General features: G+C 38.9%; 1 protein-coding gene across 2 annotated transcripts; it reads left to right on the top strand.

Moving 5' to 3' along the window:
- Positions 1–39: 39 nt before the first annotated feature.
- On the top strand, positions 40–27,909 carry DHX35 (DEAH-box helicase 35). Of its 2 annotated transcripts, none has more exons than XM_030462952.1 (22): positions 40–113; positions 2,306–2,439; positions 2,803–2,895; positions 3,227–3,304; positions 5,453–5,557; positions 6,744–6,805; positions 7,050–7,119; positions 7,664–7,723; positions 9,728–9,840; positions 10,120–10,216; positions 10,943–11,101; positions 12,374–12,584; positions 12,896–13,020; positions 13,697–13,751; positions 17,619–17,714; positions 18,105–18,199; positions 18,729–18,806; positions 19,971–20,100; positions 20,838–20,919; positions 21,462–21,533; positions 23,445–23,556; positions 26,159–27,909. In XM_030462952.1, exons 1-22 carry the CDS (start codon positions 74–76, stop codon positions 26,201–26,203), a joined length of 2,112 nt encoding a protein of 703 aa, XP_030318812.1. In that variant the 5' UTR covers positions 40–73; the 3' UTR covers positions 26,204–27,909. The 2 variants fall into 2 exon arrangements, with proteins under 2 accessions (XP_030318812.1, XP_030318811.1); XM_030462951.1 differs by having other exon boundaries at positions 23,445–23,583; positions 26,159–27,905.

The raw sequence follows: 27,909 nt of genomic DNA, 5'->3' as shown, positions 1-27,909 counted from the left end.
AGCGGGCGCCATGGCAACGCTCGGGCCGTCACGTGGTCCCCGCCGCCGCTTCCGCTCGCCCCCTCACCCCGAGATGGCGGCGCCCGTGGGACCGGTGAAGTTTTGGAAGCCGGGTGAGGGTGTGCGGCCGGTGCGGGCATCTGCGGGACCGGGGTGCGGGCTGGGGCTGGGGCTCGGGCTCCTTCCCGGTCCCACTCGTTCCCCCCTCCCCGCTCCCCCCGGCTGGTTAGGGGTCGCACGGGGCTCGAGGGGAGCGGAGGAACGGGGCTGTCCCCACGGGGCTGTCTCCCCGCGGCTCTGGAGGTCTCTGTGACCGCAGGCGATGCCCGGGGTGGTGGTGGGGATGGAGTCCTCCTTCAGCCCGTTGTGGTGCGGGTGGAGCTGTGCTGCCTCCATCGGGGGGACTCGGCTGGTTGGAGGGAAGCGCAGGGGAACCCCGAGAAGTTGAAGGAAGGAGGGGTGCCCAGTCCTACCCCGGGGGGGAAGAGGCGGTGGTGCCACACAGGCGAGAGAGCCCCTCACCGTGGGGTCCTGCGGGCAGCGAGCTGAGCGTCAGCCCTTGGTGGCAGCAGAGAAGGTCACCCGGGGTGTCCCAGGGGAGCGTGGCTGGGGGGCAGGGCGGTGAGAGGTCCCCTCAGCGCCGGGCAGACCGGAGCCGAGGGCTTCCCAGCACCGGGAGTGACACCATTCGGTGAAATGCCACAAAAATGATTGAGAGATTTGAGGGAGCGAGGGGAGGCTGAGAGATATGGGAGTGTGGAGATCAGGGCTGTCAGGAGGATCTTTTCCATGTGTGTAGCTACCTGGATATAGGGGAGTGGGAAGAAGGTGGATCCAGATTCTGTAGTGCCTCTGGGCGGGACAGGGGGCAGTGAGCACAAGCTGAAATATGAGAAAGTCAGCTTTAACATGAAAAAAAAAATTCTTGTATGGTTCTGGATCAGGTTCTGGAGCAAGCAGGCAGGCAGGTTGTGGTGTCTCCAACCCAGCTGCATGAGGACCAGAGCAGCTGCTGGAAGGGACCCTCTAGTAAGCAGGGAGTTGGGCTCCAGAGGTCCCTCCTGTCTCTGCTGTTCTGTGGCTCCAGGATCATTCCCCTGGGCTTTGGGCAGTTGGATACCCTCCCATGCACTTACCCCAAAGCAGAGCTTGGTGGCTCTGAGTTTGATACAGTTTTTAAAATTCATCACTGCATTGTGCAGTTTTAAAAAAAATTAGTTTGCAAAGCTGTTCCACAGTCAAGATAAGTTCATCAGAGAACTTCCTAGCACTTTGAATATTATGGTAATGTGTGTATATACAACATGTATGCATATATATAGTAATATATTAAGGGTTGTGTATTAAAAAAAACACCAAAAACAAAGGATAGAAAATGCTGTGGAAGAAAATCAGTGGGTGATGAGATGCAATATCTGTTAACTTTGTTGATTTGTAAACATTGATTTGTATTCAAGTCCCTGGTTCTTAACTTCCACATCTGTCTTGGGGAGTAAATAATTACTGGAAAAATTGCTTATCATGCTTAAAATTGGAATAATTTGCTTCGAAGTTTTGAATAGGGACTAACTGTTTTTTAACAGTGGGAAAAGCCCAAAGAAGCAAATCCTCCAAAACGGGGGAATCCTTTTTGCTCTCAGGCTTTCCCAGTTGAATCTGCATCTGGAGGCAACACATTCTGTTACTGAGATGAGTTTTTTTGTTTCTGCTTCATTCACATGATTCAGCATTCTCAGTTGCCAGTAGTTTTATGGTTACCAGCAGGAATAAATCAAGTTTCAGTTACTGAGGTAAATTCAGATCTGAAGCAAGTGGCATATCTTGTGAGAGGGCAGGGCTGAATCTTTAAACAATTGGTGTTAGGGCAGGTTGTGTTACATGTCTGACTGGTTGGCTTCAAATCTGTGGCTGTACTTCTGAGAAAGGTATTGAAGATAATCTGAACTGTTGCACAGAAGAAAGAAGGTTCCCAGGATCCTACTGTATCTTTTCCTTGTGTGTTTTTTTCTTTCTTTATCTTATTTTAAATATTCAAATACTTATTCACATTTATTATTTTTTAATAAATTTATTTTAAATAGAATTATTATTTTCTTTAGCCATTAGGAGACACATATTAATTTGAAAGAATTTCTGTATGTTTATTATCAGTTAATACTTTGATTATTCTCATATAAAAGTTAGTCTTTTGATATATGCTGCTGTCCATGATTCCTCCTTGTAAGGAACTTTCCTATTTGAGTTTCAACGTGATACAGAAGGCTGAAGTGTGTTCTCCTTGTTCAAATTAATTTCTGTTATTTAGGCACGGAGGGTCCTGGTGTCAGTGTCTCAGAGGAGAGACAGAGTCCTTCTGAGAGCAATGGCATAACTGTCATCTATAATCCTTATGCTTCCCTTTCTATTGAGCAACAAAGACAAAAGCTGCCTGTTTTTAAGGTACAGAATTTCTTTTTTTGTGTGTATTAAATCTGTTGCATGATATCTGGCTCTTATGCCTTCTTCTGAAGCAGTAGTATAGAATCATTTTACAATATTGAACAATAATTTTATGACCTTGCTCTTGATTGGTTGTCCTGTTTGACAGCTGTTACTGACAGTTTTACAGGCTTTGCAGAATCATGTTAATTACTACATGTTGTGCCTGTCATTTATGGATTTTAATGAACTGTTTAGCTTTTGGCATTAAACTCCATGTAAATGTACTTACTGTGTCTGCTAGATGTGTAAATATTGTCAATTGAGTTGTTTTCTTGTGTTTGTGTATATCTGGTTTTCATATTTAAATGCCTTCTCTTTCAGCTAAGAAATCACATCCTTTATCTGGTGGAGAACTATCAGACTCTGGTGATTGTTGGGGAAACAGGTTGTGGGAAATCAACACAGATTCCACAAGTAAGTGTTTGTTTAACTTGGCAAAGCCAATGTCATCTGCTTCAGTGTGAGTGAAGGACTTGTGCCACTTAGCTCTTTTCTTAAGGGGGTTATAAAATAAAGGAAAACAGGAAAAATGAAGTAGTTAAAAAATACTTGAGACACAAAGAACTGCTCTTAAAAGCATTCTAAAAGCTTGCATGCTTAGGATGTAGGTTTTGTGCTATATTAGGCACAATGGTGAGATCAATAATGCACAACATCTCTTAGTAACTGCTTACACAAGGTCAAAACACCTTGTTGTAATCACAATGTGACCAGTTAATTTCTGAACCTCATTATTTGTTGGCAGTACCTGGCAGAAGCTGGCTGGACAGCTGAGGGAAGAGTTGTTGGAGTGACACAACCTCGTCGGGTCGCTGCTGTTTCAGTGAGTTTCCCCGTGTCCAAATTTTCCTGGTTTGTTGTTGGTAAAACCTTCAGTTCCTGAGCAGGTTTTGCTGAGTAGCAGGAATCACAACTGCACGAGCTCCCGGATGAATTGGCAATTCTGCTTATCTTCCTCACAGGACTTTGTGTTGAATTCAACCTGATTAGTAGGCCTTGCAAACATTCCAAGTTCAGAATTGCAGATGTAGAAGCTTTGAAATAAAATTGCATGGTATCAGCAGAACTGGGTGCTGAAGTTAGGGCTGCACGGGGTTGAGCTATGATTGACTTTGGACTAGAACTGTACTTGTGTGACCCTTAACTTTTTCACAGAGTTACACAGTGATGTAAAGCTCTGTGTTGTAACATAGCCAGTGGAAGGAGGAGGTTCTGTACCTCTTCCTAGCAATACTTGGTTAACTTGAATCTTCTTTCTGTAGTTTTTTTCTGTTGTGAGGATTTTTCATTTTTCCCCTTGTAAGAATGTCAGGGAAAAGAAGAAACAGTTTTATTGTGAGAAATCTTTTCAAACACACAGTATATCTATGAGAGCATAACATCAGCTAAATGTTCTAGGAGAGGAAGAAGAGGGAATGCTGAGGGCAACAATTTACACTCTCAGGTAACAGCCTGCACAGAAAGCAGCCAGCTTTTGTCTTCCTTGTCTTCATAACTGCTGCCAAACCCTGCCTTGGTGGGCTGAAGTTTCTACTGCAGTGTTCTGTTTGTACAGAAAAGTGAGGTGCCATTTTTTAATCCTCATTTTGTCTGTTATAATATATTGAGCTATAACTGCAAGAAATCAGCGTTTGCCTCTGGTAAAAATGTAGCAGACTGTACAACTTGCTGTTTCACCTCATCCAGTATTCTCTGACCAGTTCCAGCATGGTTAAGGAAGCTGTCTCTAGCAGTGATCTGCATCTTGTGCATTGGGCAGTCTGCCTGCAGTGTCCTCCCTTTTCTCCTTCACAGGACATCCAGCTGACAGTGCAAGTGATGTTGTGTATACTGCAATGATTTCTCATGGCAACCTTACTTTTTTTCCCCTTTGATGTCTTAACACATTATTTGAAAGCCTAAAATAAAAATATGACTCAACTAGGTCTTGGTGTGTAGATACAGTAGGATTTTTCCTCAAGAATGTTATTGCAAACTGCCTGGACTGTATGTCTGTTGCAGGGAGATGAGAGTTAAAATGGATTTGTTGCTTTGTCTTGAACTGGAAGTGATTTTTTTTTCAATTGATGTGTTTATCTACCTTCTCATCTAGAGTACAGGGGTTGCTAGAAGTAAAGATATTGTAGAGGCATAAGACATAGTTTTAAGAATTCATGAACTTCTGCTTGCATTAATCAAACTGACAATTGACTGAAAATAATGGTGTGATAAGATTCCAGGTGAAATCATTAATTCACTTACTGTTGGTATGGTTTAGAATGTCACTCAAATGACTGAAAGTAGCTTCCTCTTGGAACTCTACTACAACTGTTGTAGGTATTGTGGAGTTTGAGTGTGTCTTTGTAGCTTGCTTAAACTGTGGCCTAATTATACTTGCTGTTCTGTAGAATAAGTCTGGATAACTTCAGATTTTTAGCCAAAGGACCCTTGGGTAGTACTGTTATTAAATTTAGCCATTTCTCTGTTTTCTGAATAGAAAATTTTGCATTAAGAAAAGTAGCATTTTTTATTTAGAAAAAAAAGTCTGAGTAAGTCCAGCTTAACTGATTACATTTTTCTGCATGCCATATACCTGACTTCTTTCCCTTTTTTGCATGCCAATTACATTTCTTTAATTATGCTCTGCCATTGCTGGTAGGTGGTCCTTCCCCAGCATTGTGACTGGCTGGGTGGCTGCCTGTATAGATCTGTCAGTGTACTTCTGACAGAAAGGTACCTCCCTAGCTTTCCTGAGTAGAAGCAGTGGGAAATAAAATTATTAGGCAGCATTAAAACGTTTAGAAGTACTTACCACTTGTATGTTTAGTATGTGCTGTTGTCTTAATCAGAATTATGTGTTTAAATGGGAACAAATCTTTGGAGGCACTAGCTCTGTTCTCATTTTGATGCCAGTTCTCTATGGCCAGAATAGTGATATAGTAAGGAAGTGTGCTGTGGGTTGTCTCTTGTTTATAAGAATCTCTTTTCTCAGGTTGCAGGCCGAGTTGCTGATGAAAGAGGTGCAGTGTTGGGGCATGAAGTTGGATATTGCATTCGGTTTGATGACTGCACAGATCCACAGGCTACAAGAATTAAGGTGAAACACGAGCAGGATGTGGTTGCTCTGAAAGGGTCAACTGAAAGTTTTCAAGTACTTGTGCAAAATTCATGAGAATTTATGATGTCCAGTAAAGAGAACAGGTAGCATTTCAGTTTTCCAGGTGTGCTTGAACTGACTGTGGCCATCCAAGCATGAGTAAGACATGTACTTGTTCTATTCTGCTGGTCAGGCAGCCACCATTTTAAAACTAAGGGAAATTTCCAAGGGAAGTATGGCCACATACTGTAGTGTGACTGATGGATCACTGAAAACTGTGGTGAAATGCTGCAGTGAATCACAGCTAAAATATCCTCACCACCTTAAAAATAGATTTTGATTATAAAAGCACAGATAAAACATAAAATGATTGGGCTGAGAGTAATTGGTTGTGGATTAAAGAGCAAGCTTTGCAGCTGTTCTTTAGTACTGTGAGCAATATTCATGTTGCTTGTGTTGGTTCCCAGAGTTTAGTTATGCTAGAATAGAAATGATGCTGATTGAGGCAATTTATTTTTTGATTCTTTTTCTGAGGTTAGTAGCCCTTTTACAGTGAAAGAAATTGAGCTGTTTGTTCATTAAATACAGCTGGAATCATCTTTTTTTGAGTGTGATGATGAATTGTTTGGAGTTGGATATTTGGAGGTTTTTACCTTGCATTCCAGCTCTTGCCTAGTTCAAGGCCACAGCTGGAATCCCAGGTCAAACTGCTGTTTGATGGCTAGATAAAGCTGTTGGGTTTCCACTGTCTAGTAGGAAGACAGTATTAAATTAAGATGTTGGATTTTGTTAAAAGTGTTAAAGTTTGTGTTCTGGTTAGAAGTGTGGGATAGATACTAAGTAGCCTGCTTTGAGAAGGTCAAGACTGGATTGACACACAGAAGGTTATTGGTAGGGCAGATTTAGCCATATTACAAACAAGAGTGAAAAACTTCCCTTGCTGTTTTCTACTGCTGCCAAATTCTTACTTCTATTTCAACAAAAAAATGACTAATTTAAAAAAAATCAATAGTGGATAAGAGCAGTCACTGCTTATCACTGGCTTAGCACTCAGAATTACATATTTGGCTTCTATATTAATTTAATTGATCATTCGAAAATTAAAAGGAAAATAATCTTTTAAATTTGTATGGGTAATCAAGAGTACCTGATGGTTTTTTACATTTTTCATTGCATTCACTTTTAGTTTCTAACTGATGGTATGCTGGTGAGGGAGATGATGGCTGATCCTTTACTGACAAGATACAGGTAAAGAAACATTGAATCAATGCTTGCTGAAGGGTAAGTTAGTAAACAACTGCATTTTTTAATGCAGTTAGTAATGATTGTTAGTAATAATTTATTAATAATAACGTGATTATTGTAAATAATATACCAAAAGATTTTAAAATTCTGCAGATTTCAAGTAATGATTTTATAGAAGACAGGAAGACATGGATTCTAGTGTTTATCAAAGCATTTCTGAAATCCTATCTTTCTGCTTTATTCACAGTGTCCTCATGCTGGATGAAGCCCATGAGAGGACTCTTTATACTGATATTGCCATTGGCTTACTAAAAAAGGTTGTTTTTTTAATGTTCACTGTAACTATTGTCATTTTCATCCTTTTTGTTAAACATCTGATCCTGATGGCCAATTAGTGAACCCATTTGAGAAAGGGTGATTTTTAGCTCCTTGTTTATCCTACAGCCTGTAGTACATACCCAGCTATTTCCTTTGCACATCTGACACTTGGAGTCCTCTGCTTCCTCTCCCTGATGCTGAAATGTTTCCTTGGCTGATATTAGCAAAAAGGTGGTCTTCATTCTGCTGCTGATGATGATGTGAAGTGATCTGATAGGGAGCTGTTCTTGACTTTCAATCTGACACCCACCAGAAATTAAGAGTAAGTTATAATGATTACAGACTGAAGACTCTTAAAATGTAAATATATATAAAACTCCAAGCAGTCTTCAGTTTGTTAAATCTATGAGGTGATATTGGTGCTCGAGTTCATCAGCTTGTAGTTTCAAAGTATTTGGTAATCTGAATGCTCTAAAACTTGGTTCTAGTTTTATGCTTTAGGAAATAGTTTTCACTCTGAGTGTTCTTGGTCTCTATCTTAAGGTTCAAAAGAAGCGTGGGGATCTTCGACTGATTGTGGCTTCAGCAACCTTGGATGCAGAGGTAGAGCTCACAGATTTCATTTGAGATGACCTTAAGTGGCAGTTCCACTTCTATTTATATACAGCTTTTCCTCTGTGCTGCTTGCTTCTTGTGAAGCTTTATTGCTGTTCTAGTGGTGAAGAAGAGGAGGAGTATGGGAAAAATCTGCTGTAAAGTTGCTGTGTTTGGTTTTCATTTTGTGTCAGCAAACTTTTTTGGAAGTAAATTTAAACATGAAGCTGCTTTTCACATTATTATGCCTTTTTTCCTCTTTTTAGTGTTCTCTGGTCTTAATCTGGTCTTGTAAAACATCGCTGTCAGCAAAACAGCTAAATCATTAATTTGAGACAACCACAGACCAGTAAAAATAAGTAATAAATCAGTAGATCTAATTTCAGTGAGATCTTAATAGTCCCCTGATTAACTCATGGGCTGTGGAAATTTACCCAGCTTACTAAAAATGTCATTAATTTAATTTTGAGTAGCAACAGAAGGAAATAGTTAGATCAGAACAGTGTTTCACCCAGCCTGGTGTTCTGTGTGTAGCAGCAGCAATAGATGCTGTTCAGGAGAGCATTTAAGCCTTTCCACCCACTGTGGGTCTGTTCTTTTTGAGCTGCTTCAGCATTTGCAGTGGTTGTAACAGGGATATTGGACAGTACATTCCTGCTGTTTCTTTCTATTATATGTTTATGGACCTGCTGGTTTTAATTTGTCTGAGAATCTGCTTGATGAAGCTGTAAGACTCCAGGACATCACGTAAGAGTAATTTTCAGAAGTTTGCCATCTGCTACATAATGAAGTTCTTATTTCATTTATTTCAACCCTTATAATTTTATCAAGGACCTCCTAGTTTTAGTAGTGTGTGCATTGGTGTTTGTTTTTTTTTTTTTAAAACAACAACAACAACAACAAAGCCTCAAAACCAGTTTCACATTTACTTTATCTGTCACCTTTGATTCTGTAAACCTCAGCGTGGTGTCTCTTATCCTTCTGCTCCTCAAGCAGAGCCTCAGCCTTTTCAGTCTCCTTATCAGACAGCTTGTCCCATCTTCTTTATAATGTTCAGTGCTTTTCCTTGCACTTTTCCTAACACCACTGTGTCCTTCATGAGATGTGAAGGTGAGAGCTTGCATGTATCACTGCAGATGGAGCTGTGCTGAGGTTTCCTTTAGTGGCAACCACCAGTTGCCCTAAAGCTTGATAGGATGCTGTGCTTTGGTAGTACTTACACTGCTGTGTGTTCTCAGATCCCATTACAATGTGTTGCCTTTGCAAATATTAACTGCCAGAAATCACACGTTTGAAATAGATTACAGTTAATGTAAAAATAAGTTAATAGGAGGAAAATTATTAGTATGACTATATAAACATTTATTTAAATACAGAAAGTTTACAATATCTCTACAATGGTCCTGAGAGTTGAGATGGATTATTTGGATTCTTAATGTTCATTCTTTTGCTATTAAATATGTAACAGAAGGTGCCTCATGACACATAAATCAGGAACTTACGTAAGTCAGCCTAAATTGGCTTTTACAAAGTGAGATCTTGGTGTTTACAAACAGCTGTAAAATTTATTTATTCATCCAAAAATGGATGAGGATGTGCAAGCCCCTTGCAACACTTTCAGGACCAATCATTTCTAAGTTCTTTTTAGCTTTAAGTTCACTAATGTTATAGTTCCAGTAAAAAGTTATGTATTTGCTTTTCCCATCTGTATCATCTGATCTAATTTTATTATTTCAGTATTTGCTTCTCAAAGTAATAAACATATAAGACAGTGTAGTTGTGCTAATTACCTGGATCTCAGATAGAATTTAAGGCAACAAAATCAAACTTCAAAAATTTCTTAAAGAGGACCTTTATCAAAATGCCATCAAATTTCTGAAGAAAACATCCAAGTAGTAGTTATTTAGCTTTGTCATGTCTATGGGTATCTCTCTCAATTCTTGGAAGTGTCAAAATAAATTTTGGGTGGATTTTTTTTGTTGTTTTTCTTTTTAAAATATTATTTTAATGTAGAAATTCAGGGATTTCTTCAATCAAAATGAGACCGGTGACCCCAGCAAAGATACCAGTGTGATCCTTACTGTCGAGGGGAGAACATTCCCAGTGGACATCTTTTACATACAGAGGTGTGTTTTCATCTAGTTTAGACTCTTACCAGTGGCAAGGAGGCATAACATTCAATTTGGGAAACATCTGGATATTGCTCATAACAACAGACATGTTTGTAAGATTATTGTGGTGTAAACAAATGAATTGCTGAATGCTGATTCCCAAGGTTGCATCAGGAACTAAATGTCTATGGCTGATACATAGTGTCACAGTTGTTCTCTCTTTGTTCCTTAGGGAAGTGAGGAGCCTGTTCTCTATTTTTCTGCTAATATCTCTGCTATTTTTTCTCCCCATAGTCCTGTTCCAGACTACATAAAGTCCACTGTGGAAACTGCAATGAAAATTCACCAGATGGAGAATGATGGTGATATACTGGCATTTTTAACTGGACAGGTATAGACAGAAGATTTTTTTTGTTTGTTTGTTTTTTGCTTTCCAGCTATGCTGTGGGCTTTGAACCCGTATCAGTCTCCTGCTTTACTTACCTGTGCTTATTTAATCTCATTTATATTTCTGCATTGATGGGAGCAGAGTTAAGGCAGTCTGAAAGAAAATGTAGTTATGCTCTGGAGTTATCAAAGCCTAGTGAGGGGTGATAGTTTTTCTCATTTAAAGCTCTATGCTTTTTGGCTGTATTAATAAATAGAACAAAATGTGGGTTTTGGTGCCAGTCACAGCTACACAGTTGACAGTGAGTCATCAAATGAATGTCCTTTTTTTTGGCTTTAACATCTGAAGTCTGACAGAAAAAAACAAATTGCTCTGAGACAAAAATATACTGATCTCTTCTGCTCTATTTATACCTATCCACTCATTTTGCAGCTGAGAAGAGTGAAGGGAAGGTAGTTCATAATTTTTCCAGTGGGGAGCTACCTTGAAGAGCTTCAGTAACATCCTCATGCTTTCAGAATGAATTCTTCATCCCCAGTATTGACTCTGGAAGAGAGAATTTGGTATCTGACAAGAATAACTGTTTGAATGATTAGTATTACATTGAGATTATTTTGGTGTGTGTTTTGTACAGAAGTGACAGCTCTGTGATATTAAAGTGATGATAACTTCTCTCATAATAAGTGATAAACCTCTCCCATTCTGCCTCCTGTCTTGCTCTGGCTGTAGGAGGAAGTGGAGACTGTTGTTTCTATGCTCATAGAACAGGCTCGGGCCCTTTCTCGCACTGGGATGAAAAAGCACCTCCGTGTTCTTCCCATGTATGCTGGGCTGCCTTCTCCTGAGCAAATGAAAGTGTTTGAGAGAGTTTCTCACAGTGTCAGGAAGGTAAGGCAGTTGTGTTCTCAGTTTCTACCACAAAGAAGGGTGTCTGCATTTCAGAGTGGATATATCATGTTTGTATCATACAACTATTGCAAACACTTACTGAGGGAGATTTTTCTGCATCTCCTAACACTGACTCTCAGTTTTCAGGCTGTGAATCAAGGGCATATTCTCTGGCTTCCTTTTTCACCTCTGATCAGTCCTACATGTGTCATTCCTAACTATCCTGTCTACTTCATCAACTTCTCAATTTCTAAGAGTCTGCATACAATCCTGTATTTGTCTACATCCAGTTGCAGCTTCTTACACCCTGAGATCCTCTACTTTTACCTGGTTTTATTTCTTTTTGTGGTCCGAGTGTCTATGGCTGTTTTCTGTCACTGTCTATGGCTATTTTCTATCACTGGTGACAGTGTGGTTGAGTGCTGTATTTTCACCTAAGAAATTAGTTAAAACTTGCTTGGTTTTAGTAGAAAAAAAGCTTAATTTTAACTTCTGCAAGTCTTGTTTAGATGTTTAACGGAACTCTAGTATCAGTCATGGTTAGTGGTTTCTGTTTAGGCAGAGCCTGTCTTGGGGCTGAGATAAGCTGAAAGAATTTCACCCGGGTGAGTTGTTATACTTGTCCCTGCTGGAGTCTAACAAATAAAATTGTTGATCTGGTATTGGATTTCATTGAGAATACTTTTCCCTCCAGACTATGACATTAGTCAATTACCTTCCAAGATTTACTTTTTAAATTTCAAGTGAAATAAGAATTAAATTTCCCTTTGTCATCTGGGAAAAATAATTTTTTTAATGTTTTTGCACCAATATGTAACTGTTGTCTCTGCAGGAATACTGAACATAGAATGCTTAACCAGCTCTGTTCCTCTCCTATCCCTTACCCCACTCCAGTGTTACAAGTAATAGCTTAATATAACTGAGGGGCAGAAAGGAAATATTTTTACTTTTCTACATAACATTTGGTTTACAGCCAGTTAATGGTTTTCTCTGCAAACCCTGCCAATGTTCTTCTCTGCAAATGCTGCCAAATTCTTTTATGAAGAGAGAATAAATGTGAATAAGAAAGTGATTGTGGAGCTGTAAAAACTGGGCTTATTTCAAGCTGACAGCTCTTTCTGCTGCATATACTGTATCATTTTGTACTCCAGAGTGTGCTTGCTGGCTCTGTAGTATCCAAGATCTTTCAAGTCCTGATTTTGAGTCCTGATGCTTTCCAGTGAAATTGAGATTGGGGGACTCGGAATATCCTCACTGTGTCTGTGTCTGCAGGTGATAGTAGCCACCAACATTGCTGAGACCTCCATCACAATTCATGGAATTGCATTTGTAATTGACTGTGGTTTTGTGAAGCTTCGGGCCTATAACCCCAAAACAGCCATCGAGTGCCTCGTGGTGGTCCCTGTGTCCAAAGCTTCAGCCAACCAGAGAGCTGGGCGGGCCGGACGGAACCGCTCTGGGAAGTGTTACAGACTTTATACAGGTCAGTGATTTCATGCCTAGGGAAGGTGAACTTGCTGGTGTGGCTTCCATTACGTTTTACAGTATATTTAGTGTTAGGTTAAGGAGAAGAAAACTGTGTAGTGTAGCCAAAGCCATTGAATATTTAAATTAAATATTTTAAAAAATATTAATTTACATTAAGTAATTGGAGAAAAATTGTTTTGGAGTTAGAGTTCTTTTAACACTTAAGTACTCATACTTTATAATTTTATCTTGAAGTGGGTACAGTGAGTTTACTCACACAGTGAGTTTAAAGCCAGCCCCAAAGTGCTTTGTTTTCTCCCACAACAGAGGAGGATTTTGAGAAGCTGCCCAAGTCGACGGTTCCGGAGATGCAGCGCAGTAACCTTGCACCTGTCATCCTCCAGCTGAAGGCTTTGGGGATTGACAATGTGCTCAGGTTCCCCTTCCTCTCGGTGAGTGCTGGGCTGTAAAGTCTGTCATCTTTCTTTACTGTGAAGAAAGGTCTCTAGATGGTTTCTTGATAATCCACAGAACCATTGACCAGTAACCTTTGTTTGTAATCTGGGCAGCTTTACCTCCTCCTGACTATTGGTCAGCCAAGTATGTTTCTGAGAATCACCGAGTGCAAGTAATGTGTGACAGCTTAGAAACAACTACTGTTTTCTAGGGTTTGCTATTAGAAATGTTGAGAAAAACCTAGAAAGACAAACTCATGAGATTCTGGAAAACTCTGCTACTCCCTTTGCACTGAATTTATGAACAAAAAGGGAAAAAAATGGTATCTACAGAACTAAAGATGCTTCTCTGTCTTGTTACAAAGAGCAGTGCCAATTTTTAGGTGTGCTTTCTAGGTAAAGTTTCTACCTACTCTTGCACTGATGTGAAAAATGAATGGTAGCATTAAAAGGGAAAATTGAGTTATTGTTCTGATCCCTGCTGGGCTTGTTGCTGAAATGGTTTTGACTCCCAGTGCTGGTGGTCAGTGGAAGGAAGAGTTTGAGAGCTCTTAGCTTTGCATAAGTAGAAAAGTAGGTAGGTAGAACTTAAGGAATTTTTGTAAGAGTTTTCTTTGTGAAAACTCATGTTCTATCATGATAACTTTAAACAATTCACATTTTTTCTTCACAGCCACCTCCTGCACAGTCAATGGTGCAAGCATTGGAGTTGCTGTATGCTTTAGGAGGTGAGAATGTTATGCATTGCTTTCTTTATGATGATGTTACAGGAGTTATGGAAGAAATTGTTAACTTGGTATTGATGCTTGGGTGGACATTAACCAAATTTGCATTTGAGAACTGTGCTTGGAGAAAGAGAAACCACAGCCTTGACTGATGGAAGATTTTTGCTGGTGTGTTTTTAAAGTGTAAGCCAGTCTCCTCTGAGTTTATTTTCTTTTAGTAATTTCAGACAGGTAAGAAGGCAGCAATAACTTTTGGGGAGGAATTAGGAATGTATTGCATAGGATATAAACTACAATTTAACTCTTTGGCTTGAGCAAATATGTATTTTATAGCTATTTTCTGTGTATTTTGTGTGCCTTTGTAAGGCTAACCAGCTCTTTGTCCTCACTAGGAACAGGCTTTTGCACTATTTCTTTCCTTAATATAGTACCTGTTTTTATTATGTTCCCTGAATTACTGACCACTGCCAATTTTCAAATTCAGTGGAATCTGAACAGTGTTCTTAGTCATATGGTTTAGTTTCAGGTAGTCCTGCAAGGATCTGGGAGTTGGACTTGATGATCCTTTTGGATCATTTCCAACTTGAGATATTCTGTGATTGTAAATGTGTACGTTTGGGTTTTTTAATTAATTATTCTGCTGTTGGATACCTATAACACTCAAATCACAGCATAGTTGTATCCTTATACACAGTTTTCAATTTCTTTTTGTTGTGGTGAGTGGAATGTAAACTGTCTAGTTTTGTTTATAGGACAAACTGTTCCATTGTTGGCTTTTTGACAGCTGTTTAATCTTTTTGAATGAAACAAACCTAAGCAAAAATTAAAAATGATGGGAGAACAGGTAATCAAAATGAAACTCTGTTTGACTTTAACTCAGTTTTTGTAGTTAATGCAAAGTTAACAACATTTGCTCTAAAATGGAAAGGATAAGGATAAAAAAGATGGTGTAAGTTTTGGAAGGTCCCAGAGGTTTGTGGCTGTTTTTATACCACAAACAAATGCTGCGTTGCAAGTTCTGGCAGTCTGCACTCCTGTAGTTCTCATGGAGCTCTAAGTCTCTGCTTGGCCACAGTTTTGCTCTGTGCTGATTCAGTTCCATCCTGCAAAGGAGGGTTTCACTTCAGGCACAGAGTCTTGGCAACCATTTCAAGCTTGGAACAAGGACCTTCACAGTGGCTCAGAAGCATGTTGCAAGGATGAATTCACAGCCAAAACCACCTTAGGGAAATGGAGAGGAAAGGTCAATAAACTCATTTATTAGCTATTTGATCTTGTGGCAGCGTCAGAGAGAACTAGAGAGGTGTTAAGTCTGCTGGCTGCCCAGCTTGTGCAGCAGAGCAGGGAAGTGCTGATGTTAGTGTTTGAGATGGAAAGAAATGTTTGTGCATCTGTGTGATCCATGGATTCACTCTCCATTTTTTGCTGAAGTTCAATGTTTTAGGTGGTTTATTATGGGGATTTTATATAAGTTGCAGAGCTGAAGCTGCCCAAGTGCAGTAAGGATTAAATTCATCTTATGCAAGTAGGAGCATGGATTGCATCACTTGCATTGTAATCACATGCAAATGTGCAGATTAGGGTCAGAACACTATTGTGCCAGTTTGGTGCCAAGAGAGAAGGTTGTGCAGAGCAAACTCTCTTAAGGTTGAGATAATTCTGTTGAATAAACACATCACTGTTTTCAGATTGATTATTTTTTTTTAAGTCATGCAAATTGTTTACATCAGCAGTATCTCTGCCCAGCCTTCTCCTTTGATGCCCCTTGGAAAGTCAGAGTTGTCAGCTGGAGTTTATTGTTTTTAAGCATAATGTAGGAGGCAAATAAGTAGGTAATAAGTGGTTTTATTTTCAACTTTATTTCACATCCAACTCTTTGTTAAAGGTTTGTTTGCAACTGTCACCTCTCAAAAACAACTACTCTCAAGTAGTTAAAATACAGTGTTTTAATCTCTCATCTCATCACACACTAGTTAGTGGTTGTTGTTTGAAACTTCCTAGTGCCACAGTGCTTCAACAATCTCTTCTGAGCATATTAAAAAAAATCTTTACAATATCGTTTTCTAAGCAAAGCTGAAGATCTCTGGTTTCATACATATATATCAATACAATGGTGCTTCCAAGATTATTTGAAGGAAACTTTTACCTATTCCAAACTTGTGTTCATTGCAGACCTTTTATGTGTGCTCAGGCTTACTGCAGCAAAGACATCTGTATACAAGCTATATATATCCTTGCAAAATTGCACAGGGATTTGCAGGATTCAGCAGAAGCCAAAGGGTTCTGGCTTGGTACACCAGTAGAAAGTTAAGAAGATTACAGTTTTTCCTTCTTCCTTCTTAGGAACCCAGTTATCTTCCTGTAGATGCAAGACCATGGATTCTAAGCTATTAATTGTGGTAGCACTTTAACTTCTTACATTGCACTGGTCAAATGAAAGCTATCAAACCCTAATTTTTGCAGTTTGTGTGACTTGGTGTTTAAATGTATTACTTTATCATTTCACATAAGCTGCCTCTTGTGCCTGTTTCTGAGGAAAAGTTTTCACTTTATGTGAAATGCCTATTAGGTTTTGTTGAACAGTTTGGGGGTGAATTAATACATTGTCATAATAAGTGAGATGATAACATATCAAATAATAAAGGAAATTAGATAGAGACATCTGTGGTTTTAGATGTGCTGCCCTGAGTTATAGAAGCTCTCATTCCTTGACTTGATTTGTGGTTTTGCTGTTCTCTGTGCAGTCTCACTAAAGCACAGCTGTGGGGTTTTGCCACCACACAATTTGACAAATAATGTTCTTATAATGCATGGGCCATGGTTGTGTTTCCTCAGTCACTCTGCTGTGGTTATTGGTGCAATCTACAGAGCCCCAAAGTCCTATTATTGGCTCTTGGCAGTCCCTCCTTGTGTAGCTTTTCTCTTGTGCTTTGCCTCCTGGTTGTGCCACATACAACTTGGCTTACCTGCAGTTTTCTTTCTTCTTTCAATTCTTACTCTTTGCTGCCTATTTTAGAGAGCTCATTTCTCAATGTTTCCTGTGTCTGTACTATTCCATTCCCCATGTCCTCTTTCAGAAGAACTGCTTTTCCATTTAAATCCTTCCCTGGAATATCAGCACAGTGCTCTGGGATTAGATTATGACCTGATGGTTTGCATGGATAAACCTTACTGCAAGTGTTGGCCTGTGGGAAGCCACACAACTAACATGGTAAATGTGCAGGCAGGGGCAGCTGGGAATGGAAAATTGAGCTGTCCTGCCCTTGTCCTCTGCCATCTCCAGTGAAAAAGCTGCAGTCAGAACACAACTGAATAGTGTAGTTTTTAATGCATAAGGCAGACTGAACTGCAGAGACTCTTCATCAGCTGTACAGCCCTAGTTTAGGTTATATTAAAATTAAATTATTTTTCTCCATGACCCAAGCAGATGTGATTCAGAAAAATGTTACCTTACTCTGCCCTCAGTAGTGCTTTCTCTTTCTACAGTTATGCCTGTTCCAGAATTATGCTCTTTTAAAATTCTCATTGGGACTCCTTCTGCTTCCTGTCACAATGAGTAAAGGAGCTGGTAAATACTTCAAAAGGAGATGCCCAGTTCTAACAGCTAAGAGCCACTCTGGCCATCACATTGATTTTGATTGCAAGTTAAATGTTTAAAAAAAAAAAAAAGTACCAGTGACCCATAGGAGAGTAAATGAATATTAAGGAAAGACTTTTAAGCTTCGTTCAATATATATTCAGAAATTCCTAGGTTTTATTTTTGGGTTTTTTTTTCCTTAATTCTTTTCTTTACTACACAGAAAATTCCTGTTGAAGAGTTTCTGTGCTGCTTTTGCCTGTATCACAACTCCATTTATTAATGTGCTGTAGGTTTGGATATGCACTGCCGTTTAACAGAGCCTCTTGGAATGAGAATAGCAGAGTTTCCTTTGAATCCTATGTTTGCAAAGATGCTTCTGGAGTCAGGTATGAGGAAAAAAAAGAAAAAAAGTATTTTTTTCAAAGTGCTGTGTTGAGTAGGGGCTATTGCCTGGTGATTACAGGGTAATATTAGACATTTGTTCAACTTGGAACAAACTTCATCTTGATATGGTATTTTGTGAATAGAACTTGGTTGAACTCATAGATCTCTGATAACACATTTAGGACACTGATTAGTAAGTCTTAACACATCTGTCTGCAGTTTTGTGTTAAAGATGTTCACTGTTGTACACACAAAAAATAAACTAGGAATTTAAATATTATGATTTTATATGCTATAAAAATGTATTTTGCTTCTTTTCCTCTTTATTCTCTGTGGAAATAAGTTGAATGGAAGGGGATTTCATTTATGCAATTTCTCCATTCATACCTCAGGAAATTTTGGCTGCTCCCAGGAGATTTTGACAATTGCTGCCATGATGCAGATTCAGAACATCTTTGTGATCCCTCCAAATCAAAAAGCTCAGGCTGTAAGTTCAGTTGTGCCTCATCTTCCTCTTTTCCACATATCTGAATTTCTGTCAAGTGTTTTATTGGTACCTCTTACAGACTGCAAGTTTGTATGAATATTAGACAATGTCTTGCACTGCACATGTTGGTTATAGGTTCAAGAAGAGCTGAGGAATAATGGGAACCTTGGAGTCCCTTATTCATTTTAAAAGCCTTCTTCTGAGGACACAAAACGTCGTCCCCAAACACCTCTTTCTTATAAGAGGAACAAAAAAGATAGTATTAGGATGCAGCAGCACCCTAATTTTAATGCATCCATCTCTTGGGTTTTGGGGGTTCGTTTTCAGTTTATTTTTCTAATTTCAATTTAAAAAATGTTCCTGAATATAGGTGGGTTAGTAAAATACTGATGTTGCCCAAAGGAACTACCACATACAGTAAGATTTTTGATAGTCACTGGGAAATAAGAATGTGATAGGAACTGAATGTATTGGATATGACTTTTGTAAAAGTCAGTCTGCCTATAAAAATATGTTATTGCTTCTCCAGGCCAGGCACCACAGGAAGTTTGCTGTGGAAGAAGGTGATCACCTCACTATGCTTAATGTTTATGAAGCTTTTGTCAAAGTAAGTGAGTTCAAGTGTATGTGGATTTGCAGAAATGGGAAGAACTTGAGGTCCAGAGTTCTGATTCTGGAAGTCCTGGATACAGCATCTTGAAAGCTGTGAACTTACCAAGTTTGTTGGGTAATAACTGCTTTAGAGGGTAATCTGGTTGTATTTTGCCACAGACATTCTGCATTTCTTCTGAACAGCAAATAGAAATAATTCAGTTTGTGTAGATCACAGAGGTCTTACAGGATGCAGCTGTATTTGTGAGGAGACTGGGATGTTTGAAAGGGCCTAACAAAAACAGGTATTCAAATTGCAAATTAGTTAATATTTAAATATTATTTTAAATTAATGTTCTCTCATCTATTATTTAGATGTATTTGTTTTACTGATTATAAACTGCATCTAAACCTGTCAATCCTTTTTTTTTTTTTTTAATAAATGCCTTGTTGATCATCATATTCTCTTTTTCATGAGCATTATGCATTGACACCAATCTCAAAACTTCTCTGTAAGATGAGGCTTTACTTAATAGTCACAAATAATGTGACTATTTGAGGGAGAAGTATATTTTACTGGTACAAAGCACTTTTGTAATGCTACATTTGCATCAGTAATGAGCTGAAGCAGTGTAACCACTCAAGTGGTTAAATACAACTTCTCTCTCCCCTGCCCCAAAGCAATCAGTCAGGCATTAAATGAAATTTGGCCCTTTAAATTTTAGGTTGGCAGAATTCTTTTAGAAGTGGCAAAATGCAAAGGCTCTTGGAGTATGTGCTGGCTTCTGAAGAAATAGTATTTAGCATAGGGAAGAACAGAAAAGGTTGTTTATGGTTTGAGAATGAAAACAAACTTGTTTATGCTCTGATATGTGTGGCTGGAATGACTTACACTGTTCTCTTTCACCACATATGAAGAAATGAAGCACATCTGTTTGAAAATACCCCACAGCATTTGCTCTGCTATTATTTAAAAGTTTTTTGAGACATATTTTTTAGTTCTTGGTGCTAGCTACCCTTGCTTGTTGCTATGTAAATAGGTGATTTTCAGGGAAAATCACAATAAAAATGTTGTAGGAGACAGCAGAAAACCAGAACAGGGCAATGTGCTCCAAAAGAGACTGGCTTTTGTTCTGCTGATGGAATCTCATCGTAATTTTTTTCTGTTCTCACTATACAGCACAGCAAGAGTTCTCAGTGGTGTCAGGAACACTTTCTGAACTACAAAGGGCTTGTTAGAGCTTCTGTTGTAAGAGAGCAGCTGAAAAAGCTTCTCGTCCGCTTTAAAGTGCCAAAGAAGTCCAGTGAAGGTGAAATTAACTTTTTTTTCAACCTCTTGTCTAACACATACTAAAGGAAGTCTCCAAATCGTCAGTCTGCTTCCTGCTTTTCCTGTAGCCTTTGGAGTATTTTCTCCCTGGACTAAAAATAATGTTAATTAAAACTAGAAATTTTTCCTTAAAGTGTCCACAGAGAGTATTTTAGCTCAGTTTTACAATTAACATTTAGTCCAGTCTTCATTAGCTAAACTCTCCAGCAAGAGATTATAACCACTGATGGTTACTTTAATGGACAGATTGACCAGAATAATCATAAAGAGATCACCCCAGTCACTCTTTGGACTTTTCAAAAAGCCATTTTTATGGTATGTACAAAATGATGTGAAGTCATTGGGATCTCATTTCCAGCAGAGCTGTATGTGTGTGGATGTTGTGACTTGTTCTCAGCACTTGTTTTGTAACTTCACTGAAAAATCAGACCTCAGAATATCGGTCTGGCTGTCACTCATGGTTGCTCTAAGGACTGTGCAGCTATCTTGGAGACACCACTGGCTACAGTAGTTTTTATAGATAAAAAATTTAGATTCAGATTTAATTTACATTTGCTGTGCTACCGAAGTCAAAAGAGATTGCAGGGTTTGTCTGCCTTCAAGCCGTTTCTATCAAAATCTGATGCACTGTGAAAAGTTTTTTGAGATAATTCAGTGGTATTATAGGGATTTTTGCCATTCCATTGACTCATTTTACAGAAAAATTCCTCTTTTCAGGTGATCCAGATCCTGTTTTGAGATGCATAGTGTCTGGATTCTTTGCTAACGCAGCTAAATTCCACTCTACTGGGGCTTACAGGTAGGTGTAGGTTTGTTACAACTGTTGTTTAGTTTAAAAGCTCCTTTGACTGGGTAAATATAAAAAAAAACCCAAACAGATGCTTCTTTATAGACTTGCAGTAATAAATGTGGCAATTAATTTGCTGATGTTTGAGGTTTTGTATTTTCAAATTGCTTCAAAGTTTTATCTATCCTCTTTGGCAAATATAAATAAAATTATTGATAGTGGAAAGCTGTTACTAATAGTAATTAGCTTGTGTTAATGTAAGCATGCACAGTTACAGTGCAACAGTGCTGTAGCACTCCCAGTGCACCAAATAAAAGTCTGAAACATTACTTTTTCATTTATTGAAGATAGAACTCTTTAAGACATGAAATTATCAATTGCTCCTTGGGCCAGAATTTAAGTCTGATTTCATCTGTTCATTAAGTGCCAATGCTTTTAATTTGCTCCAGCTCTTTCATTGTTGCCTTTTATTAACATTCTTACTTGGGGGAGAAAGGAACCAAATGTTAAACAACAAACAGACACACAGTCTGAAATAATATCTTGCTTTCAAGGACTATTCGTGATGACCATGAGCTTCATATCCACCCCACATCAGTGCTGTATGCAGAGAAACCTCCCCGCTGGTAAGTTAAAGCTGCTTTCCCCTGTTTTGGGATCTTTATGAGACATCTTCAGCTTTCAGGTGTTCTCATGAATGCTTTTTCTCCATCAGTGTAGCAACAGATGTAGAAGGTCATAGTTCCCACAGAGGGAATTCAATGAGTATTTCCTTTGCAGCTTTTTGTAGGCAGTATCCAAATAAGTCATGGAAATAACACCTGCAGAGATTGATTGGGAAGCAGAGTCAGGTGACACTTTTTTTAATGGGCACCATATTGTGCAATGCACATTGCACAAGGAGTCTCTGTGCCTAGGTAGAACTAGGGTTAATTTATTTTTATTAAGCCTATTAAGGAAATACCTTGTCAAATAGGTCCTTGCAGTGATTGCAAGGAGTGTGCTAGGAGAGGGCATACATGTAAAATGTGTGATGTGGAAAGTTATGGGTGTCTGGCAGATTGAAGAAAGAACTGGTTGTGCTTTCCTGCTAGCTGGGATATTATGGAAGAATACTTTGCAAACATTGTAAGCTTGAAAATTTCAAATATAACATCCTGAAAGAGGTTGGGTTATGGGATTGTGATGGGCAGTAAGAAGAATAAATTGAGAAGAAATCTGTAGACAGTCTAGTGGTAGGAGAGGACTGGCAGATTTCTTTGCTCCATCACACTCCTCCAGGACACAGCTTTTAAATGGTGAGCCCTTAGTGTGCAGCTTCCATCCCAGCCTTAGGCACCTCCTGACAGAGAAGCAGAACAGGAGGCAGGTAGCTGGAAGTCTTAACTGGCAAAACCTTAAGACTGCTCTGTGCTTCACAGCCTGCTTGATGTTGGTGGCAGCTTAATTGCTGGAGTTTTTGACAATGCTGATTCTGGGCAGAAATCTCTTTTTGGACCAACCCCTATGTTGCAGAACAGGCACAGGGCTGTCCTCCAAGGCCATGTGGTATTGCCACCACCAGCCTAAAGTTGCTGCTCTGGCTCATGGCATTCTATAAGATAGGAGTTTAACTTAGCAATCCAAATTTCAGTGTGCTCCTGCCTGGGCAGCCATCCCATACTGAGAGGTCCAGTCCTCTGTTGCAGGTGTGTAGAAAATGTGTTCTCATTCCTGTTTGGTTTCCTCAGATTTCTCTTTAGTTGTATTAGTTAGTAGGTCTCTGGCCACGTTTGGCAGAGAAGATAATTTTGGACTCTTTCCTCATGCTTTTGAAAGCAAAATACCAATTAATGAGAGACTACAAAGCTTGTGGGTTTGCAGCTCTGCTGTGTATAGATGCAGGTATCAACTTCTGGTTTGGGTGACTAACCCTTCAGAATGTGGCTTTGTTCTTCCTTGGTAAAAATGACTTTTGCTGCTGAGGGATGACTTCAAAAGTAGGTTGCCCATGCTGACAACCTGTTCAAGCTGGCAGCAGGGATTGAGTCCACATGGCTATCTGTTTCTAAATCTCTAACCAATAGATGTTCTGGCAGTACTTAAAGCTGACATCTTCTAATCCTTATCTTGCTTGTCTGCAGACAGGAATAGTCATGCTGTGATTTGTGCCCTACTTGTTATGGGCACAGAGTTTTGGTGCTTTTGACATCCTTCCTCATGGTACCATGGGCTAACTAATGCTCTGTCTTCCAGAACATCATTATGAGTCCCCCTTGGCCCCATTATAAGAAATTATCTTTCCTACCTTGAGCCCATATTTCCTGGTAGTATGTGAAGGTGTTTTTAATGTCAGTCTAAAGGTTGTCTTCATGTAGGATACTCTGAACAACCAGAGGGAAGGAGGTAAGAGGCTGTATTATAACTTAAGGACTCTCTTGTCAGTCTGTAAACACTGCCTCTGGCAGCACTGATGTGAAACTGCCTAAAGATGCTGTTAATCATCTCTCTTCCTCATTGCTTTCGAGCAAATGTGTGTTTTTCTTTCTTTCTTCTAGGGTAGTGTACAATGAAGTCATACAGACTGCTAAATACTACATGAGAGATGTGACTGCTGTGGAGTCTGCATGGCTCTTGGAACTGGCACCTCATTTTTACCAGCAAGGAACGGTACGGAATCGGCATAAAGCCCAAACGGTACCATTGCTGTGTTAGCAGCTCTTGTATCTGAACTTTTTAATGTGCTTATGCTTTGTTGTCTGTCTAATGGTAAAAAAAAATGAATTTGCTTTTGTTCATTGTACTGGTTTTAATCTAGGGAAAGGGGGTAATAGTTTGCATGAAAGCTTTTTCCCTATTACCCAGCCAACAGCCATGATCTCAAAGTTACAAAATAGTTTATCAGTAAATGAAGCCTTCAGCCATTTTTCACTGTAATATAGGCACTTAATGAGCTTTTCTCTGAGCAGCCCCATAGCTAGGCAGTGGTCATACTATACACAGTAATTCTAGAGCAGTCTTTGCATGCTTTGCAAATGTTTGTGCAAATTCCAAACCCTTTTGTAAGCATTATTTATGTTTAATTAAAAAAAAAAAAAAAATCAGCTCTGATTTGTTCAGGCTTGGAATGGCACAGAACAGCTGCTGCTTGTGCAAACCTTCACTGAAAATTCTGTTTTGTGTGATGTACAAACCTTTGCTTTATGTCTTTTTTAATTGTTGCCACCATGCTTTATCAACTCTGTCCCCTGTGAATCTCTCAGTCTACACTAACTGGTCATTCTGAGAACTGGATTGGCATTGTATATTATTTAAATGTTAATTACAATGGAGATGATGTTGATACCACATTGCATGTTAATACTGTACAGGCAAGATTACCAAATTGGTCTTGCATGTGAATTTCTCACGGGAGATTAATAACTACTCAGCTTTTTATCCTAAATTAGTGAAGTATTTCAAATTACTGAATGAGAAAATGCACTTGCTTATCAGACCTGTACAAAGCAAGGGATCTGCTCATGGAAATGTGCAGCATGTTCAAAAACAGCAGTGTTTGATTTATAAATCTGCTGCAGGATTTTACTTTTCTGAGAATCTGTTTTATTTTTCCTTTTTTTATTTTTCCTTCTTTTTTTTTTCCTTTTTTTTCCCTTTTTTTTTTTTTCCTTTTTTTTTCTTTCTGTTTGTTTGGTTTTGTTGTGTTGTTTTTTTTTGGTTTTGTTTTTTTAAAATAAATAATCACTGTGTTGCATGTTGCACCTAAGGATACACCTCTGTGGTTAGTGTAGAGCAGCACTGGCATCTGTTCATGTAATGGACTTGAGAAACTGTTTTGGTTTTTTTTAAATGTTGAACTTGGGTAATTCATCTCAGTTATCCAGATGCTTCCTATCTACAAATGCAGAGTAGCTGAATATTTTCTGCCTTTTTTTCTATAACACATTTGGCAAAGGCAGTAATACCCCCTGCAGGGCAGACCCTTAAGTCTTTAGCTGCTGTTCTGCAAGGATGGTGTAAGAACAGATTACCAGTGATCCAGCTGTATCAAATCTGCTCCTGGAGTAATTACTCCTTTGACTCAGATATTGACATGTTGCAACAAACCATACATATACAGCATCCCCTTGTGATATGGATTTACCACAGGCTCAGCTTTGGGGTGAGGTTTTCCTTCAGGTTGATGGTGTTGGGGAATGTGACTCATTGACTTGTTCAGGCAAAACTTAAATTGCTTTTTGTAAGTGAAGATGTTGTAGTAAGTGAAGTCTGGTTGTAGTAGTGTCTAGCATCTACCAGACTGAGAGAAGGTGTTTTTCAAGCTAGTACTACTACTGTTATAGATATTCTGTGAAATTATATCAGAACCTAATTTTTACCATTTGAGATGAACTCAGTTTGCAGAATGACTTAAGCATTGCTTTCATCCTAAAATAAATGGAAGCTTTGGAGGATAGTGCTGGTTTTGAGGACAATTTCTTTTCATGTTTGGTCAGTTATTCTTATCAGCCAAAAGGCTTGGATGACTTTGTGAAATGTTTACAAATTAGAAATATTCCTTTTGTGTAAAGCTTTGAATTATAGATGTAAATTTTGAACAAGCAAAACATTGCAAAACACAAATTTATGCTAATAGACCCTTTTTCTATTGAAGGGTACATTTTTGTGCTCATCAAAGATACCAGAAATATGAGAATTTTATTCCTGTATCAAGTTAAGAACAAATTACAACTGAATAGGATCCTATCCTAAAAGGTGTTCTTCTACAGCTTGACCATGTTCTCACTTAATTATGTCTCATTCCAGATTTTACAGGACTTCCTTCCTGTTTTCATTCCAATTTTGTAGGCCTTTAAGGTTCAAAGGTCTGATGCAACTGCAGCTGAATTGTTAAAGCCTTGTACCTCATATCTGTACTCTTTGTGTTTGTGCAAATGTATTGCTAGGAGCACACATATATCTTTCTCTGCATTTTTACATGCTGCAAACTTGGTTCCAGTGGGGAATTGTTTTCACACTTGCAGTTAGCATGGAAATATTAGTATGGAAATACTAGAAGGTGATATTTTATATCAGGCCAGAAAGACACTTCATGATTTTTCCCTTTCATAAGTTTATTTTGTCTTTATCAGTATCAGCCAGATGTTGGGAAGAATGGTCTTTGTAGAAGAATTTATTTAATTGGGGATTAATGATTGAAAGCATTCTAGTTAAACATTTTTCTAGCTGTGTATATGCTAAGCAATTTTTCTTTTCTTTTCTTTTCTTGCAGCATCTTTCCTTGAAAGCAAAAAGGGCTAAAGTAGATGACCAGTGATCTGTCATGACTTAAGTCTTGTGGCATCAGATGCAGAACCTACCAGTGATTTCAAGCTGGCTACAGTCCATTCAGCAGTTGGTTCATTAGCAATTTGATCTTACATCAACTTGAATGTTTAAATGCCTGCCAGGATCTCTAGAGGTTTATGCATGACCAGTACATTGTAAACCTATTGTAGAGCTTGCATCATGGACATTTTATTCTTTGCCTACTTGACCACTGTTTTTCATCTGGGCATGTTACTCCTTTTAAATAGGTAGAAAAGCAATTTAAAAAGTAAGGGGAGACATACAGGACCACAAAAAAAACCTGAAACCTTTGAAAAGGAACCTGATCTCCTGGAGTGTATGGCTGCCTTATGAGAGTGGGGAATAGGGTACCCTGCCTCCTGTTACCTAGAGCACTGTGACTACTACTGGCCAAACTGCCACTGACTCCTGACAGGGGGAGCTCAGGGCAATGAACTAGCCCTTGAAATCCAAGGTGCTGCCATGGAAACATTGATTTCATGTTGGACCATCCCAAATTGGTGCAGCTTGTGCTCCCAAGCAGTAGAAATCTCCTGCCTGAGGATGAGCTGCTCCCAGCTCTCTTTGCTGCAACAGTCCTTCTGTAGGTAGCATTATATTAAAATGTCTTGTTTCCATGTATGAGAGCTGCTGTTTGGGGAGAGGGAGGAAAGTTAGCTCAGTATTTTTAAGAAGGATTAATTTTTGGCTCAATCAGGGGACTATACACCCATTTTTGCTAACAAACAAATCACAGATGAGACATGATTTCTGTTTGGTTTGGTTTTTTTCCTAATAAGAGGAAAGATATAAGCCTCTCTGCTTGGAAATACCAGAAGAGCAGGAGTATACTGTGGAAGACAGTTTTTTTAGCCTCTGTCATTCAGCAAAGACTGTTCTGTAATTTCCTCTAGGGATCTGTTCTTTGCTGCTTGGGAATCTGCCTCACATGTTACTGTAAGAGAAGGGTGCTCTGAGCAGTTGCTGCTTTAATCAGGACTCCATGGCTTCTGCTCAGTAAGGAACTGTACATTTTTGTGTTTTAACAAGATAGCTTGGATACATGTATTTATTTTTTTCCAACCCTATTGATATTTATTTTAGAAATACATAGTTTGAAAATTTTATTTTTGTAAGTCAGCTGATTTGATGAATGTGTTTTTGGCACGTTAACTGTAATTTTTTTTTCTTCTTAAAACATAGGGATGTAAATAGGCAAAAATATCTATATGGGACAAATGCCTTCCTCATCACAGGACTGCCTTGAAAACTTTCTTGAGAGCTTCTTTACCTTCTCTGTTCCAAACACCTGCAGAGAGAACGTGTTCTGTCATGTGCAATGTGTGGTCTCTTCAGTGTCTACATTCTGACTGCCAGACAGCACAAAAAGATGTACCAGTCTCCACGTAGGGCACCAGCAGCATGACAAACTGTGTCACCTTCCTTGTTGTCTTCCCTGTGAACCTCACCTTTGTATTTCTCTCTAATATTTCTCTCTTAGAGTGGAAGCTCTTCGGGGCAGGGACTGTCTCCTAGCCAGAGCTGAGTGTATTGTTGACACTAACTAAATGTATTAAATTTGCAGGGTTTCTTTTCTCTTAAAGGATCAGAGAAAGAAATTAATATGGAGACATAAAATGTCTGTGTCTCTCTGTTCTCTAGGAATATTCTTAAGAAAAATAAAACCACTGAATC

Source organism: Calypte anna, chromosome 20 (assembly GCF_003957555.1).
Source record: "Calypte anna isolate BGI_N300 chromosome 20, bCalAnn1_v1.p, whole genome shotgun sequence".
NCBI lineage: Eukaryota > Metazoa > Chordata > Aves > Apodiformes > Trochilidae > Calypte > Calypte anna.
The sequence above is the reverse complement of the archived record's forward strand: the minus strand, read 5'-3'. Positions and strand labels throughout refer to the sequence as shown.